The sequence below is a fragment of the Melozone crissalis genome, unplaced genomic scaffold (genome assembly GCF_028551555.1).
Source record: "Melozone crissalis strain CALT ecotype California unplaced genomic scaffold, PUWL_Pcris_2 ptg000060l_1, whole genome shotgun sequence".
NCBI classification, from domain to species: domain Eukaryota; kingdom Metazoa; phylum Chordata; class Aves; order Passeriformes; family Passerellidae; genus Melozone; species Melozone crissalis.
This window is the reverse complement of record NW_026535838.1, coordinates 648616-665915: the sequence shown is the minus strand read 5'-3', so window position 1 is coordinate 665915 and position 17300 is coordinate 648616. Positions and strand designations below refer to the sequence as shown.

Genomic DNA, 17300 nt, shown 5'->3' with positions numbered 1-17300 from the left:
GATGGAAAGGCTTATGTAATAAAAGCTATATGTGGTCACTTAAGTAAAGTAAGCAGTTAAGTATCAGAGGAGCTTTAGATAAATAGGAAAGAAATGTAAAATCACCAACAACTTCCAGGTAGGTCAAAACCTAGGGGAGAACACAACCAGAATTCCAACATGTGTGTTATCTACCAGGTATTTCTCTGCAGTTTCCTTCTGGAAATCTAAAAGCACAAATTGATTTGATACATTTATAAAAGACTTTACAATAATCATGAATACATTACTTGTCAAAAGCACACATGAAAATCATAATAATGATTTGCACTTCAATGAAAGCTGAAATAGACAGTACTGAGTCCTGTACTTTTATTATAATGGAGTGAATCCCTAAAGTAATTTTGATGCAATTACCTTTTAAAAATGTTTTATCAAGATAGAGGGATGAAAAAAACAAGCCACCAGTCAAAGTCAGATTTCCTCCCCGGATTTCCAGGGAGTAAATGTGACTCTTATTTTTTTAGCTTGTTGGACTTTTGGAACAAAGTATATTGAGATCATCCTTCGATTTTGGCATTCACAGTAAAGCTGAATTAAATTACTGCTTTTCAGTAAATCACCATTACTAGTGTTTTCAGTGGTGAATAAAAGTATTAATTAATTGCCTTTACAGTTAAACCAGTTAAACATTTTTGTTTCTCTAGAAAGACATTTTAAATAAATTCATGTAATAATTTAATGCATATCTAATCTTGTATTGGAGTAATATTGCTCTGCCAATTATTAAAGACTGATCTTTTTTTTTCTCTCTAAAGGTTTTTCCTAGACACAGGTAAACAAGCACATACAAGACAAAGAAGTTTAGGTTGCACGTCTGGAGGTATACATTCTTATATGACTGTATATTGTTATTTACGAATGTATATTGCTATGTATGTTATTTATGCTTAATGTTATTTAAACTCTTAATTTTTTGTGTGAAACCTCCTGATTCTCTTTGATGTTGTCAAATGTTTCTTTTGTTGTAGAGCTGATACTGTCTACTCAGGCAGAGGACTGTGTAAAGGACAGTCAAAAAGTAAGAAGGTGACAGTCATGCTTTAATCTTATATAAGCGCTGTAATTATATTGAAGGGTTTTTTTAGTTTTCAACACATTTGTTGTAAGTCTAAAGGGTGGGAAAACCTTTCTTCTTTTCTTCCCTTCATATTTTTTTCACAAAATAGGAGGGCGTTTCCAGGCGCAATTAGCGCAGTTAAACCCTCTGTTATTTTCTCCCCATTTCCTCCTCCTTCCCCGGGACCGTGTGCTTTCTGAGGCAGCCCAGCGAGGCCGCGAGGGCAGGGCAGGTGCCGAGGGCAGGGCAGGGCCATGGAGGCAGCGGACGTGCCGCCCGAGGGCTACTCGCTGATCAAGGCCGTGTACCAGCGGCGGCTGCGGCTGACGCGGCTGCTCATCGACGGCGGCGCCTACGTCAACGAGAGCAACAGCCGCGGCGAGACCCCGCTCATGGTGGCCTGCATGACCCCGCACGCCGACCTGCAGAGCGCCAGCAAGGCCAGGATGGTCAAGTACCTGCTGGACAACAAGGCTGACCCCAACATCCAGGACAAGTCGGGCAAGACGGCGCTGATGCACGCCTGCCTGGAGAAGGCAGGCCCCGAGGTGGTGTCGCTGCTGCTGCTGAGCGGCGCTGACCCCAGCCTGCCGGACCACTCCAACTGCTCCGCGCTGGTGTACGCCATCAACGCCGCCGACAGAGACACCCTGGAGCTGCTGCTGAAGGCCTGCAAGGCGCGAGGCAAAGAGGTCATCATCATCACCACCGACAAGTCCGCCTCGGGCAGGCAGAAGACAAAGCAGTACCTGAACGTGCCTCCTCCAGACCTCGAGGAATGTGCTTCTCCAGCCGACTGCACCTCCCCGTCAGAGATAGAACCAGATGAGGGTCCAGAAGACCCATTCAGCTTTAAAGAGCTGTATGGCGGGCAGCAGGGGGACAGCTCCTCTGAAAGAGTGCCACTGATGACCAAATCCAGCTCCGCACCAGCGCGGTTCAAGCTGACACAGGTGCTGCAGTGTGATCCGTGGCTAAAGTGCTGCCCAGCAGTGTTCCAGCAGAGGAAACTTGCTTCTCCACAAGAACTCCAGAGTATCAGTCCCATGGAAGAGCTCTCCTGTAAAGTCGGTGGCCTTGACTTATGCAAGAGTGTCGCCTCCAGCCATGAAAGTAGAGACAGGAAGGACACTGCTCAGGTGCTGAGAACCTCTGATGAAACCATGTCAAGGAAAGCACTACGTGATGCAATAAACTATCAGCCTCCTTTTGTTGAAGAGAAACACAACCCCAGCGAGATTCCCATGGGCATGGATGCCAGTTTGGGACAAATCAGCTTACTTTCAAACCTTGGCAGTATCATCAAGAAAGGAAGTGGAGAAGCAAATTATAACATCTCCGGTTCTCAGTTAACCAACAGTCTAATTCCTGCAGCTGATACCAAAGGTGGTAAGTCACCAAAAGGAAATAGAGAGATTCTTCCTACGTACCAGACTTTGTTACGAAGTCCCAGAAGAGGTCTAGAGATGCCTCCTCTTTCCCCAAGAGGCAGAAATCAGGCTCCTCTAGAGGAAGAGGCCTCAGGAGCCTCAGTGCTGGATCAGACGAGGCCAGGTTTTCTGCCTCCACTGAACGCGAGCCCCCGCCCCCCGGTCCCAGAGCTCACCGTCATAAACACAGTGTCTGGAATGATTTCCTATGGACAAACTCACTTAGCCCCCCCAGGATCTGCTTTCCCTAAGGGCACCAAAGAGACGAATCTGATGCGGAGGAGGCCCTATGAGCAGATCACAGTCTGACCAGATTCAGCAGTCTCTGAATCTTTAACAGGAGAGCAAAGGGGATCTTAATGATATGTAAATATTCACTGCAGTCCTTAACTGTAATGGTATGTATCACAAAATAGAGCAGGTCTGTGATGTAAAGTAATGTCTGCCTCAGGATTAGTGGTACGGCCCAGAAACTAAATGAAAAGACATCTAATGAGGCTGTCCTCTGCAATCTAAGCAGTGTTTATTCTGCTGGTTTTGTAAAGTTTTCAGCTTGTCTGTGACAGACAACCCACAGCAGTCCTTAAGTGTTGCAGTTCTCATTGCAGGTTGTAAATGCTACCCCTCCAGGCTTTCCCCAAGCACACGCCCTTGCAGCGCCCAGACAGGCGCTGCGCACGGAGTCTGGGCCCCCGGAGCGTTTGACGGCGCTGCCGGACCCGGACTGCCCGTGTCCAGGTTGTACATACGCACGCAGCCCCCCGAGACAGCGGCGTGCCGCGGGCGGGTGGCGGCGGGCGCGCCGTGTCTCCCGGCCGCGGCAGCCTCGCAGAACGTCGCGGCTGGTGACACGGGTGCCGCAGGGCAGGCGGCGCGCCCCGGAGCCCGGCTGGCCCCGGAGCTCTGCCCCCCGGGCTCTGCAGCGCTGCCGGGAGCCAGCAGGGCGAGTGACCGCCCTGCCCGGGGTGCGCCACAAGCCAGCCCCGCTCAGGCTGTGCCGGGCACCGCGGCCGCGGCCTCTGGAAGCCGCTCCAGAGGGATTTCTTTTATTCAGGAAAGCGAGAAAAAGCGCTTTTATTTGGGAGAAGCGAGGGTGCCGGGGGCAGAGCCTGCACCTGGAACAGGCTCTGTAGCCTCCTGCAGTTGTGGAGCCCCCAAAAGGAGACCTGCCCGGCAGGCTGGGGCCATGTGCCCCGGTGACAGCGCTCCTCAGCGGGACACACCCGGAGTGTCTGCACGGGCAGGGGCACTGCGCACGCACACACTCTGGGAGCAGGGAGGAGCTCTGTCCTCCTGCTCAGACAGACCCAAAACAGAAAACCCAACAGCTCCAGGGACGGTGAGGTCCTGGCACAGCTTCCCCAGAGAAGCTGTGGCTGCCCATCCCTGGGAGTGTTCCAGGGGCTTGGAGCCACCTGGTCTAGTGGAAGGTGTCCCTGCCATGGCAGGGGCCTTGCGGTGAGATGGGCTTTTATTTCAGATGGTTTCCAACCCAAAACACTCTGTGATCCTGTGAGTCTAATTATCAAACTCACCTGGGAGATGGAAACCCACATTCTGCCTAATTTGAAACAGAGGGCTGAATTTCCCACAAGTGGAAAGCAGTCCTCTGCAGCCTCCGAGCTACTGTGTATTTTTAAGTATCTCTATCTAAAAATCTTTCTTTCCTTTAGTGTCTTGTGGTTCCAAGTATCTCCCTTGTCTTTGTGTGCATCCCATAGATGCTGGGATTCTGGTATTGCGTTTAGATCTCATCTTCTAAATTTTGAGAAAAAGTGGATGTGTTCTGTTTTGTTGTAATTTACAGAAATTAGTTGTGTTGAAATTGTGTCTGTGTAATGTGAAATTCAATATATGGAAATTAGATATTTATTTCCTGAAAATACTCAGTGGGTATGTTGCAGCTTCAGTCAAAGTTCACCAAATCTGACATTGCATAAAAGAAGCCTGTAATGTTATTTAGCTTTGCACTTAGTAGGAGACAATGTAACGGGGATCTTAACCAAAAAACAGTGGTAAGGGGATCTTAAACACAAACCAATTCAAGGAGGATCGGAGACATACAACAATTAGAAGGGGATCACAAACACACAAATATTTAATGGGGATCATCACCATGAAACAATTCAATGGGGATTCTAAACATTAAACCATTTAAAGGGGATTATAACATATACTCTCTGTAAATTACTTTTTGGGAGTATTTGTTTCCATTCAGGTTCTGCCTTTTCCTTGAGGAAATTTTCCTGGATCAGGCCCTCTGTACACCAGGTACAAAAAAGGATTATGTGGACATATTTTTAAGATACAGAAATTATATGGAACAACATATGTCAGTATTAACTGAGTACAAATTAGTCCCTACACTGATTACACTTTCCTAATGTTTTTATGATAATACCAAAGGAAATGCCAAGTTCTCAACTGTCCATCTCATGGTGAAGTTAAATATTTGAAAGGGAAAATAGATCTTTAAAAAATAAAAATTATTTCTTAGAAGAAATTGCCTATCACCAGGTATGCCAACCGGTAGCTTTGATAAGGGTATAAAGCCCAATTTCTGCTGTTTTGATTTTAAAATTAATTATGTATATGGGACTATGGCTCCCTTAAATAAAACCATAATTTTTCTATTAAATGCTCAGACAATGGAGGGAAGTGGCAAGTGTCTTGAAAAGGGAAGTTTTTTGGTAGTATTACCAGTATTGTGTGATTAATTGTGATGCAAAGTAGTGTCAAGTGTTGATATTATTGTTTGTGTTACTGTTACAAGTGACCTTCAAAAGAAAAAGCTTTGTTCTCTTGCTGTTGTTATGCTGAATAAATAAAAGTTATTTTTCCCCCTCAGAGGGAACATGGAAATAAGCACATGCTTTTATTCACTACTCAGGAAATGATGAGTCATTGCAAAAGGTACTCATTCAGAAGTGTTTCTCAGGCTCCCTCTGTACAAGAAAATGGGAACAGTTACTTCGATTTAATCCAATACTGCTAAATTTGTCCAGAGCGCGGTGCGAGAGAGGCTCTCTCCAGCTGCCGGAAGCTTCCTGCGGCTCCACTTGCGGAGCAGAGATGCGCTCGTGTTGTCTTTGAAGCCCCAGTCCATGACATTTCCCAGCCACGCCGATGTTCTTTTCGGCCAGCACGGTCAGCCCGACCCGAGAGCCTGATGTTAGAGCCTGGCTGACAAACAAGCCAAACGAGCCTTTCGGTGTCCTTGGCTGCCCCGGCGCTGGCGCTGCGGCCCCGCAGGTGCTGCGGTGACACGGCGGTGACACGGCGCTGGCACCGCCCTGAGCGACAGCCGCACACCCCGGGGCACGCAGCGCTTCAAACCCACCCGCCGCCCTGGGAAAGGGGGAAACTGTTCGGGTTCCTCCCTTCTCGCCTTCGCGTTCTCTGCAGAAAATGCTGTGGAACCATACCATCAAAGTAACTTCAAAACAAACAGTGGAGGCTTCACAAAAAGCAGTGATTATATAAGAACTCCCATTATTTTGGTTTAAGAGATTTGAGAGCAGCAAGTCACTACACAAAAATGTTGTCAAGTAGCAGTTTTCAAGGTTGTGTTTAAGGTGCAATGTTCAAAATATAGGCTTCAAAATATCTTTCCCTGCACATTTAATTTGGTTTTGCTTTTAAGGAGTAATTGTTCTGTTGTGATCTTTGTCTTTTACAACTACACAGCACTTCCAAAAGAATATTGCCATAATTTGATGCAGCTATACCAGAAAAACAGTAAATTAACTAGACACTAAACTCTCTTTTTTCTCCTCATCAATCCCATGTAATCTCTCTGCATGCCATATACAGCAGAACTAACTACTTTCCCAACTAAAGCAAGGGATTTACAAATTTTCTTACATTTTCACTGTAAAGTACTACTGCCACTGCACTAACTTCAAGGAAATCAGGTTTCATAATGAAAGACCTTAAGAAAGCTTGGGAGGGGGTTTCAGTGTCAAAAGGATAAAATTCCAGTTGTCATCACTAAATATTCCCATAAAACACCCAGCTGTCAACCCTCTTGGAAAGACAATGCTTCTTTTACTCCTGCACACAAGTTGACCTTTTTTTGTGAAAAAGCTTCCCAACATACAGATATATATACACACATATTTATGTATATGTATAAATATGCAAAATTCCTGTTTCTCAGCAGCACCTGTTACCTGAGCCAGGCATCTCCTGGCCTGATGACGCAGGCAGCTGCAGAGCTCCTGTTAGTCCAGGCGTTTTGTCCCAAAAATTATGTCCAGCTAGTTAAAAATCATGCTGGGATCTTATGCTGAACATCAGAGATATTTTCTAGAAACGTACACGAGGCTATTTATTCTCAAGTTCCTGAAACCCAGACACAGAGGCACGCCGAGGAACTGCAGTAAATTCCAGCATTTTTCCCCGAAAGCATCAGCAATTTTGAACACTTTCATGCGAGTTTCACAGGCAGAGTGAGTTACAGCCTGCCTTCTCTCAAAAACGTCTTGGTTTTTAAAAATAAACCTGACCTGTACATATATTTTAAAACCACATTAATGTCTCCCTGCCAGCCCCACAGCAACACATTTTATTCTAGGAGAGCATTTGAATAAACACAGAGAAACAAAATCAAATTAATTTATTGATGTGCAAGTCAGACTAGACTGACATAAACAACTTCACAGGGGACTAGCAAAGATACATAGGTAAAATTACTTACAGAAATTCATATACATAGAATAATCCATACAGAATAATCAAATTCACCACATAGCCATTTCCTGGTAATCCAGATGATGTCTTCTTTAATTTTATCTGATTATCCTGTTTACTGACATCCACAGGTATTGCTCAGATATACTTCTTCTTTAAAAATACTTCTGGCAGTCGCTGGTGCTTTTTACTTAATAGTTTAATGAGTTGTAAGAAATCCCAGTACTTCAGGTGGGAACTGGTCAGTGGCAGGATTTCTAAGCAGCAGAAGAATGTGTGCCTGTGGTCCCTAAGAGGCCTGCCACTGAGAGATGGAATCCTGCAAATCAATGAATGCAACTGCCTGCAACAAACCGCAACTGAAGAATGAATCGCTTCTCCAAACTCGCTGTAGAAATCACACAGCCAAGCCTGACCCTTTGGTGGTTACTGCCACTCACCTTATGGGTGATTAAATTACATCAAGTACTCTGTTTAGTTATCTCAAGTATAATCAGGTGGTTTTCTTCCTTATGTGGAACAATCTTTTCCTAAGTTTTGGTCAAGCACAACTTAGTAGGTGACCAAAATGAAGAAAGCTCTACCCCTCAATAAGAGAAAACCACTATTAGATAAATCTCTCAAAGGAGTAGTCGGTTACAAAAGGGAGTCTTGAATTTTAGTGCGAGATCATGATAATTCAAAATGTAAGATTAAGAAATGTAACTAACTTTCCTATCACAGCTGTACCAATGCCATGTAAGAGCAGTAAAAATGACTGTAATTTACTTCAGTACTAACAGCCTGTAAAATGTCGTGTACAGTATCTGTCAGGCTAACAGATGAGTTAAGAAAATTCGCACAGGAGCCATGTGAGGGGAACAGGAAAAGGAGGACAAGAAGTTGAAGGAGTAATGCTTCTCAGGGCATTAGCTGTTACTCAGAAGCTAAGATGTCCTCTGTGATTGTGGAAGAAACCTTTGGTATTTCTGCTATCGTTTATGGTGTTTGGCAGAAGCCTGCTTTGCATCTACTATTCTATTCCAATGGCTTTTTTGAATTCAGAATTTTGTGGCTCAAAAATGTCATAATAAACCCTACTTTTATCAAAATTTTGTCGGATGAGAAGCAAGTCTTCTACAGAATACACATCCTCCTTTCCTGTCCAAACAGTGAGGCTGTACCTATGTCCAGAAACAGGGAGAAAACAAACAAAACAGAGAGAAAAAGAGTATGTTAAGATAAAGCATGTACACCAGAAAGACACTGCAGTAATAGGCTCCTAAAAATACTCAGGATTACAGCATCATAACTTTAGCAATGTAATTAAATACAAACAACTGCACCCCCAGACAATTTATCTGTGATTGTTCTGCCAAACCTCAGAGGGATTTAAATAAAAAACCTCAGGTAAATATCCAGCAACAAAACTGAACATTTAAGGTTTGATAAATTAATCAATAGTCACAAGCTGAGCCTCAAAACAGGAAATACGATGCAATCCCAGATGCAGGTGATTGTTGTGCTTTGTCACATCAGCAATGTGTAGAGATACCACCCAACCCAATTCTCAGTAACTGCACAGAACTTCTCAAAAAACACTGAAATCCCCCAAAGCATTATTCAGTTAAAGCATCATTTCCACATCCTCCACATGACATATACTTCGTTTTTCCCTTTTGTTTAATAAAACTGTATTAATTTTAAAGATGTATAAATGAATAATCAGTTGTATGTGAGCAAAACTGGCTCAGGAATTTCTGTCTTCTAATCATGCCACTGAAGAACCCCCTGAGTTTTATGAGTAGGTAAAAGAGAAAATCCCAGTATTTCACTTGGAAAAATGTTTGTATCCAATGATATTTGAGACCAACACAATTCATAAGATACATTCTTAGTGCAATAACTTTTTAAAATCAATTTCCCAGTTTTAACAGCTTAATTCTAATTTCTGTCTGGAGTCTTCAGCATAAAAAAGAGTATCAGCACTTAATATGTCCACCCTGTTTTTTCTGAATAATTAGAAATTTTTTGGACATTCCATTAAGTTTTCTGTCTTGGGCTTTGACCTTAGTTGGAACAGTTTTATAAAACTCTGGGTAGGCAGAGCAGTTGAAAAATATGAGTAAATGGCAATATGTGGGAAGCTGGTTTTATTCTCATTGTATTACATGTGAATAATTTTTATAATGAAATGCTTAGGGATTGGTAGGAATGATTTTGAAAGGAAAATGTAATTCCTGTATGAAAACCACTGAATAAATTTCAAGTGCCTCACCAAAATTAATTAGCTTGGAGGGAAACACCTGACTTCCAATCTAGAAATCATCTTTGACCTTTCTCAAAAATGCTACAAAAAATATAAATAGCGAATCCAATGCAAAGTGTTTGGATTGGATGAATTCCCAATTGCAACATCAAACTATTTAGTCTGTTTAACTATATTTATCTCAGGAGATGTTTGTAGCAGAATGGGGTTCCACACCTACGCACCATTTAAAAGTCCTCATGGTAGGTAATAAAAAATAAGCTTCTGGAATTTAACTACTTTAGAGAAATTAATAGTGACCACTTCTGTCTGAGGACTCAAACGCTTTGAGGCCGGTGGGAAATGAAGCACTGGGAGAAGAAGAATTCCCACATTCCCAACGCCGCTGGGCCGTGTGTGACACGGGGCTGGTGAGGACAGGCCGGGGCGCAGGGGCTGGAGCTGAGGGGTGCAGGGGGAGCAGCACTGACCTGCGGCACTGCTGCAGCAGCCACTGCAGCTGCGGGATGGAGCCGGGCACCAGCGCAGCCCTGACCGCGAACGTCACCGGCTGGGACAGCGCCCGGCACAGGCGCCACATCTCCTGCACCACGGGCCACTCGTAGCCTGGGGACACACAGCGAGGGCACTGAGAGCTCACCCTGACCCTGGGGACACACAGGACACTCACAGAGCTGGGGACACACAGGGCACTCAGAGCCTGGGGACACACAGGGCACTCACAGAGCTGGGGACACACAGGACACTCAGAACCCTGGGGACACACAGGGCACTCAGAGCCCTGGGGACACACAGGACACTCACAGAGCTGGGGACACACAGGGCACTCAGAGCCTGGGGACACACAGGGCACTCACAGAGCTGGGGACACACAGGACACTCAGAACCCTGGGGACACACAGGGCACTCACAGAGCCTGGGGACACACAGGGCACTCACAGAGCCTGGGGACACACAGGACACTCAGAACCCTGGGGACACACAGGGCACTCAGAGCCTTGGGGACACACAGGGCACTCACAGAGCCCTGGGGACACACAGGGCACTCAGAGCCCTGGGGACACACAGGGCACTCAGAGCCCTGGGGACACACAGGACACTCACAGAGCTGGGGACACACAGGGCACTCACAGAGCTGGGGACACACAGAGGGCACTCACAGAGCCTGGGGACACACAGGGCACTCACAGAGCTGGGGACACACAGAGGGCACTCACACAGCCTGGGGACACAGAGGGCACTCACAGAGCCTGGGGACACACAGGGCACTCAGAACCCTGGGGACACAGAGGGCACTCACAGAGCCTGGGGACACACACAGCCCCGGGTCCCCGGGGTCCCTTGGAGACACAAAACCTGCACATCCAGCGTCCCTGAGAACCACACAATTCCACCCTGTAACTGCTGCATGGCTCTGGGCAGCAAATGTCCCAGAGGAAAAATGCAATAAATGCAATACCCACGTGGAAAACGAACTTACTATGCAAACCTTTATTTCCCATACTTTACATACACGCTTACCTACTTTACACACAGCTACAGAACGTGGCGTTTTTAATGTATCTTTGCCCTTTCTCTAAATAACTCTGCTGCCACTGACTTCAATATGGCCTACTTTAACATTGTCAGGGACCCTTTAAAAATAAAAACATCAAGAAAAAATTAGGACAAAAACTGAAGTTAATCCACTAGGAATGAAGATGTACAGAAATCAACACACATGTAGAAACATATTCTGTGCCTAAAAATGGTACAATCAAGCAATCTAAAATACTGAAAATGCCTTTGCTGGGGTTTCTATAAAGACTGGAGCTATTTCAATTTATATTTAGCTATTCTTTTGTTTCTACAGGCTATGAAAATCCTGTAACAAGTTAATAACTTTTTCCTTGATTACTCAGATGGAATGTAGTGACTAGAAAGAGTAAAAACACACCAAATATTAAAAAAAGTTTTCTGGGGCAAGCAGCAACTTCTAGGTGAAATCACTCAAATGAGCTGGTTTTCTTAAGTTTTATAGTAGAACCTCACTTAGTATTTCCATAAACTGAAATTTGGACTGGAGATAAAATGAAATTTGTTTTCACAGGTTGCCCAGTATTTCCAATGCATTTTTCAGCAATTTTTTCCTGCACTGAAAATACCTGGGAGAAAGCAGTGAACATTTTAACAATACTGCAGTATATCATACAACAAAATACTAAATCTTGCTAATGAGTAAGTAGCAATGGGGGTAGTGTATAATCCTGACACGGTGACCCCAGATAATACTGGAGGGGACTCTGCTTCTCATAATGAGAATTGCAAGAGGAAGCCTGTAAAAAAGACCCTATATTAATGAAAATTGGAAAGTTTACTTCAAAAATTCAACTTTCCAAGAGAAATGAAATATTAGGGATAAGGCTGACCCACAATTTGACTTCAGTGATCAAAAAAAAAGCAGAGATAAAGTTCCACATTTTCAGCTGATCTGTTTTTCCTCAGGACGCATGCCAGGGCTCTGACCACCAGATCAATGCTCCCAGGATTCAGGGACAGCCCTCCCTGAAACAGAGGCTAAGGAGCTTGTCCCTCAGAAGGGCTCAGCAGGTGAGAAGGAGCTGAAGCACCAACCAGCTTATTTCAGGAACAAAAAGATGTGGATTTCAGCCATCTGTGCCGCCACTGCAGCACTGCACTGACCGCCGCACCGCGCTCCGTCCCACAGCGCAGCACGGGACAGGGTCCCACAAGCGCTGCGGTTCCCAGCCCGGGCACGGCCCGGGGCTGCTGCCAGCTGCAGCACAGCGAGCACAGGAGCCCTGCCCTTACCTTGGCCTCGGCGGCAGCCCGTGGTCCAGCCCAGGGACAGGGTGGCATCGGGGCAGGAGGAGGTGACGGCGCCCAGGAAGGCGCGGGCGTCCAGCGGCGCGCGGCTCCCGCGGGGCCCCGGCAGGATGTCCCCGTTCAGCCACACGGGTCTGTCCAGGCGCTGCCCCAGCTGCCCCAGCAGCTCCAGCGAGGGTCCCACGGCGGCCAGGCTGTGCAGGACACAGGGCAGGGTCGGGGTGGCGGTGTCACCGCGGTGCCACCGCGCCGGGCAGGGCGCGGTGCCAGCACCCGCTGCCATCCCTGCCTGCCCCTGCAGGAGCAAAAGCCCCGAGTGCCAGCCCTGCTCCCAGCACCTCCTGCCTCACCTCGACCCCCCCGACCTTGTCACCTCTTCCTCTCAGGCCTGAGAAGGGTTTTAACCAAGGAAGCCACTGCAGTCTCTAAGGCCTGTGCTGCATCAGCCACAAATGCTGTAAATCCAGCCCAAAGAGTGAAAGCCATCTCTCCCCACCTTAACCACGCTCAAAGCGGCAAAGATTTCATCACTAGGCAGATCCAGACTCAAAGCTGCCTTCAGATCCATGCAAGGTGATGCACCTGTACTAGGAGAATTGAAAGCACAACGCAGACAAATTTAAGGCAATTAAAATGGAGAAAAGGCACCCACTTGAACATTTAATGCCTGGTTGTGGTTTGTCCCACAGCTCCTAAGTGGCTGCACACAGAGGCCTGCCTGTCCAGTGATCATCTGACAGATAATTACTGAATGGTTCAATATGAGCTGGCATCACTTAAGGAAAGGGTGCAGACACCCTGTGAGCATTTAACAAAACCTATGCTCACATATTCCTACTGTCCTGTGCAGCCCCAAGAAAAAGCACAGCTAGCTTCTTCCTACCTCCAGCCTACCAAAACTTTCAAAGCACCATGGAAGGAAAGAAGATGGGGAACAGTGGGGAAAAGAAATGAACACCAAGAAAAATCTTCTTTCTGTCACAGCCCATTAATTAATGCACTGTGTAACATCGAGGTATTTAAAATCACTATGGTCAGAGTTTTGTAATTAGGTTAGTTCAGTCCCCTGAGCTGCTTGCCTTGTCTTTCCTCTGTAAAGTCACTTTGTGTATTTTGCCTTTTGTGGTGTTGGGAAGGCTGCACAGGGGCAGGAGTTCCACTCACTGGGACGAGCTCAGGCTCTCCAGGAGAAAAGCCAGTGATGGTGTTAAGGTGTGGGCTGCAGCATTTCTCACTCAGTCTGGGGCCACAACAGCTGATATCCTCACACATGCAAGGGACTGTCAGGGCCACAGGAATGCCTCCCTAGTACTGCAAAGTGTAAGGTAATGCAGTGAGAAAAAAGCACAAAGCAAAATGGCAACACAGGGAAAAAAAAAAAAAAAAAGAGAAGAAAAAACCAAATCAAAACAACAACAACAAAAAAATCCACTCCCAAAAAAACCATGAACCCCAGAGCACTGGTTTTGTTGGACAGCATTTAGGAAACTCAGACTTACAGCTGACTTCCTGTGAAATAACTTTGGCATTTCTGAGGCGGGACACTGAAAACCTTTTGCAGAATACATTAATTTCAGTAGCCAAAGGAAATGCAATTATGTGGTCAGTCAGGCTGATAGAGCAGAGATATAAAAAAAGTACATTTTTAAAGCACCATTGAAATAATCTCCAAAACTTCAGCATTGGCATCCAATTAACTATTATGCAAAGGAACATCAAATTCTACTATCACTAATTTGACTCTATCTGCACTGTGTGATGTACTTCTAAATGTTTTTATACAATAATTCTTTTATAATGCCATGTACTTTTAAAAGTTTTCTTGAATCACTCCACTTGGCTGTAAACTCCTTGTGGAAAAAAAATGAAAGGAAGATAGTTTAGAATTCATTTAAACAATAATTAAAATGGAGGAGAAACTTCACCAAAACGCACTAGAAATAAGCCCAAACAAACGCCTACTGCTGTTTTTCCCCTTCTCACAGAGATCCTGTAGCAATAAAAGGATTTAGCCTGCCCACATTTTTTACTTTCGTGAACCTTCACATGAAAACCATGACTGTGTAACACAGAACCATAGGCATAAATCACATTTTACAACTATCTCGTGGGGGGGTTCTGCATTTCTATGCAGTACATAAGCACTGATGAAGCTCTTTGTAATTTCTGCCAAAACAGACTGAGCACATGCAAACTGAGACAAAGCAAGAGTCAGGAGCTGGAGGGTGCATGTCTGGAAATCACAGCTCATTTCAAACCCTTCCAAGGCATTCTCCTGGGGCTTTCAGGTGTGTTTGCCCTTCGAGAAATGAAGCAGCTAATGGTTCAAACTCTGATTGAACCTCTGGATGTTTAGTTAGCAAGGGCAGAGAAAGGAGCCTTCCAGAGAGGCACCAACGTTTCACCTGCCCGATGGGAAAGCTCTGCTCACAGCACCTAATTCACTGGGGTAAAAAACATCCCTACTTGTACTTCAAAACACTTTTAAAGGTTTTGTTCTTGCCATGCTCTGAGAATTATGGACTATGTTTCCACATGGATTATGCTTCAGTGTCGCAGACATAGTTTTATGAAAAATCCTTGCCTTAGGATTTCTCCTCCTGAGAAGCTGGGAGGCCTCAGGAACAAAATGTAAACATTGATTATCTGCTGCTGTGAATGCAACAGGTGCATCTGGGATTGGTCTCATGTGGTTGTTTGTAATTCATGGCCAATCACAGTCAGCTGGCTCAGACAGAGAGTCTGGGACAGCTGCCTTTGTTATTCATTCCTTTCTATTCTTAGCCAGCCTTCTGATGAAACCTTTTCTTCTATTCTTTTAGTATAGTTTTAATGTAATATATATCATAACATAATCAATCAGCCTTCTAAAACATGGAGTCAGATCCTCGTCTCTTCCCTCAGCATAACACCCCTGTGAACACGGTCACACTTCAGAATGCTAAACTGCACGATAAGGAGGAGTTTGGTTGACAAACCACCTGTAGAATTGTAACAGGTAACAACGCAAACAACACAACAATCTTTTTGTTGTGGTACCTCTTAAAGTCAAGCTTGATGCCTTTGTTGGTGCTGCCCATCTGTGCCAGCCACTCCTGCAGGGTGATGTCGCTGTCGGTGTCCGGGGGATGAGCCAGGATGGGGTCCCTGTCCCCTCCCCGGAGGACAACATCCACCTCCACCATGTGCACGTCGCCTGGGGGTTGAGAAATTCCACCTCAGCTTCCAGTGCTTCAGGGCAACAATGACCCAGCAAGTGTGTCCACAGCAGCCCTGCACCCTCACCCCAGCGGGAGCTGCTCTCTGTGGCACAAGAGATGCCATTCTGGGGGGCTGCCACTCACTAAACTCTTTGCAAGCCTTCAACCAAGTGAAAATTGATGTCTGAGGGGGCAAGCAATGACGTGCGGGTTTTTTCTTCACGAGAACAGATAAATGGACGCCCATCATGTGGATCCACTCCTGTTAAATTTCAGATCTTTTCCTCTGTAAATAGGGTTCCTGAGAGAGGAAAGATGAGTGCAGGATTTAATACTGGCAGAGAATGAGCATTCCCCTTGACTCATTGCCAAAACCGACAAGGAAAATGTTAGCTCACACACACGACAGGCAAAGAGGAGTCTCAGGAGTGCTCAGGCTCTTGAAAACAGCTTTAGGTAATGAATCTGGGCAGTGCTACCCGCTCTGCAGAGAACCCAATACACACAGCGACGGCTGAAATACAAAGAAAAGAGCTAGCGACGGTATTCAGGATAAAGGATGTCATATATACATTTAAGCAAATATGTGCTTGTCAAATATTCACATAAATTTACACACAATTCACTGCCACCCAGGCTGATGCACCAGGGCCCTTCTGGCTCTGCGCAACCTTTCCCTGAGAGGAGAAAGGGGGGATTTGGGATTTTAGCCTAGGAAACAGGGACAGGAGCAGAGGGAACAGCCTCAGGCTCAGCCAGGGTGGGCACAGCAGGAATTTCCCCATGAAAAGGGGGCTCAGGGATTGGAACTGCCCAGGGGGCGTTTGGAGCGCCCAGGCCTGGAGGGATTTCACAGCCGCGGGGAACCTGGACAAGGGAGGGAAGGCAGCAGGAAGAGGAGGAAGAGGAGGAGGAAGGGGAGGAGGAAGGGGCCTGTGCCTCACTCACTTCGCGCGGCCTCCGCGGCCCGGGCCCGGCTGTTGGCGGCGTGGAACCAGCGCACGGCGGCCCCGTCCCTGGCCGCGATGTGCCCGGTGCGCAGGAAGTGATCCACGGGCCACTCGCTCCAGGCGCCTGCGGGGACACGGCGGGCAGCCCTCAGCCACACAGTCCCGAGACGGCCCCGGCCCAGCCCCGGCCCTGACAGCCCCGAGACAGCCCCGGCCCGGCCCTAGCCCCAACCCGGCCCTGACAGCCCCGGCCCGGGCCCGACACGGCCCTGACAGCCCCAGGCCCGGCCCCGGCGCTCACCCCGCGCCCCGCTCGCCATGGCCCGGCCCGGGCCCGCCCCGCCGGGGGTTGGGTCCCGCCGCCGCCGCTCCGGGCGGAGCCGGGCCGGGGCTCGGTGGGGACCGTGTCGCAACGATCCCGAACAGGGACGGTGTGCCGCTGTGCCTTTGCGCCCTCAGCGGCAGCACAGGCCTGAGGCAGGGACAGGCAGCGGCGGCAGCCGGGACACGAACACGAGGGGCTCCAAACGCTGCAGTCAAGTTGGGAGGATGCAGTGCTCAACTGGGCCAGGGCAGCTCAGGGTGGGCACAGCAGGGATTTCCCCATGGAAAGGGGGCTCAGGAGCTGCCTTGGCACTGCCCAGGGGGCTTTGGAGTGCCCAGCCCTGCAGGTGGCACTCGGAGCTCTGGGCTGGGGACAGGGTGGGGATCAGGCACAGCTGGGACTCCACGGCTGGGGCGATTTTCCAATTGATGAATTCTGTGGTTCTCTGTGAAATCAGGATGTCGGTGTACATCCCTGCATGCCCGGCAGGCTCAGAAAGGCTCGGGCCCCCGTGTGCCGCAGCTGCCCCT

General features: G+C 47.2%; 2 protein-coding genes across 2 annotated transcripts; one reads left to right on the top strand and one right to left on the bottom strand.

Annotated features, from left to right (window-relative positions):
* Window positions 1-1353: 1353 nt before the first annotated feature.
* On the top strand, window positions 1354-2838 carry ANKRD34B (ankyrin repeat domain 34B). Its single transcript, XM_054287608.1, has one exon. The coding sequence runs from the start codon at window positions 1354-1356 to the stop codon at window positions 2836-2838; it is 1485 nt and encodes a 494-aa protein (XP_054143583.1).
* Window positions 2839-8223: 5385 nt separating this feature from the next.
* On the bottom strand, window positions 8224-16777 carry FAM151B (family with sequence similarity 151 member B). Its single transcript, XM_054287614.1, has 6 exons — window positions 16747-16777; window positions 16444-16569; window positions 15335-15491; window positions 12281-12489; window positions 9940-10075; window positions 8224-8384 (listed from the first exon to the last, which is right to left on the bottom strand). Exons 1-6 carry the CDS (start codon window positions 16763-16765, stop codon window positions 8234-8236), a joined length of 798 nt encoding a protein of 265 aa, XP_054143589.1. The 5' UTR covers window positions 16766-16777; the 3' UTR covers window positions 8224-8233.
* Window positions 16778-17300: the final 523 nt, after the last annotated feature.

Excerpts from the sequence above, each read along its gene's own strand:
- ANKRD34B (XM_054287608.1), top strand. The coding sequence starts at position 1,354 with ATGGAGGCAGCGGACGTGCCGCCCGAGGGCTACTCGCTGATCAAGGCC.
- FAM151B (XM_054287614.1), bottom strand. Across the intron at positions 15,492-16,443 it reads GGCCGCGGAGGCCGCGCGAA|GCGACGTGCACATGGTGGAG; the intron begins GTGAGTGAGGCA and ends CTCAACCCCCAG. Across the intron at positions 10,076-12,280 it reads GGGCTGCCGCCGAGGCCAAG|GCTACGAGTGGCCCGTGGTG; the intron begins GTAAGGGCAGGG and ends GTGTGTCCCCAG.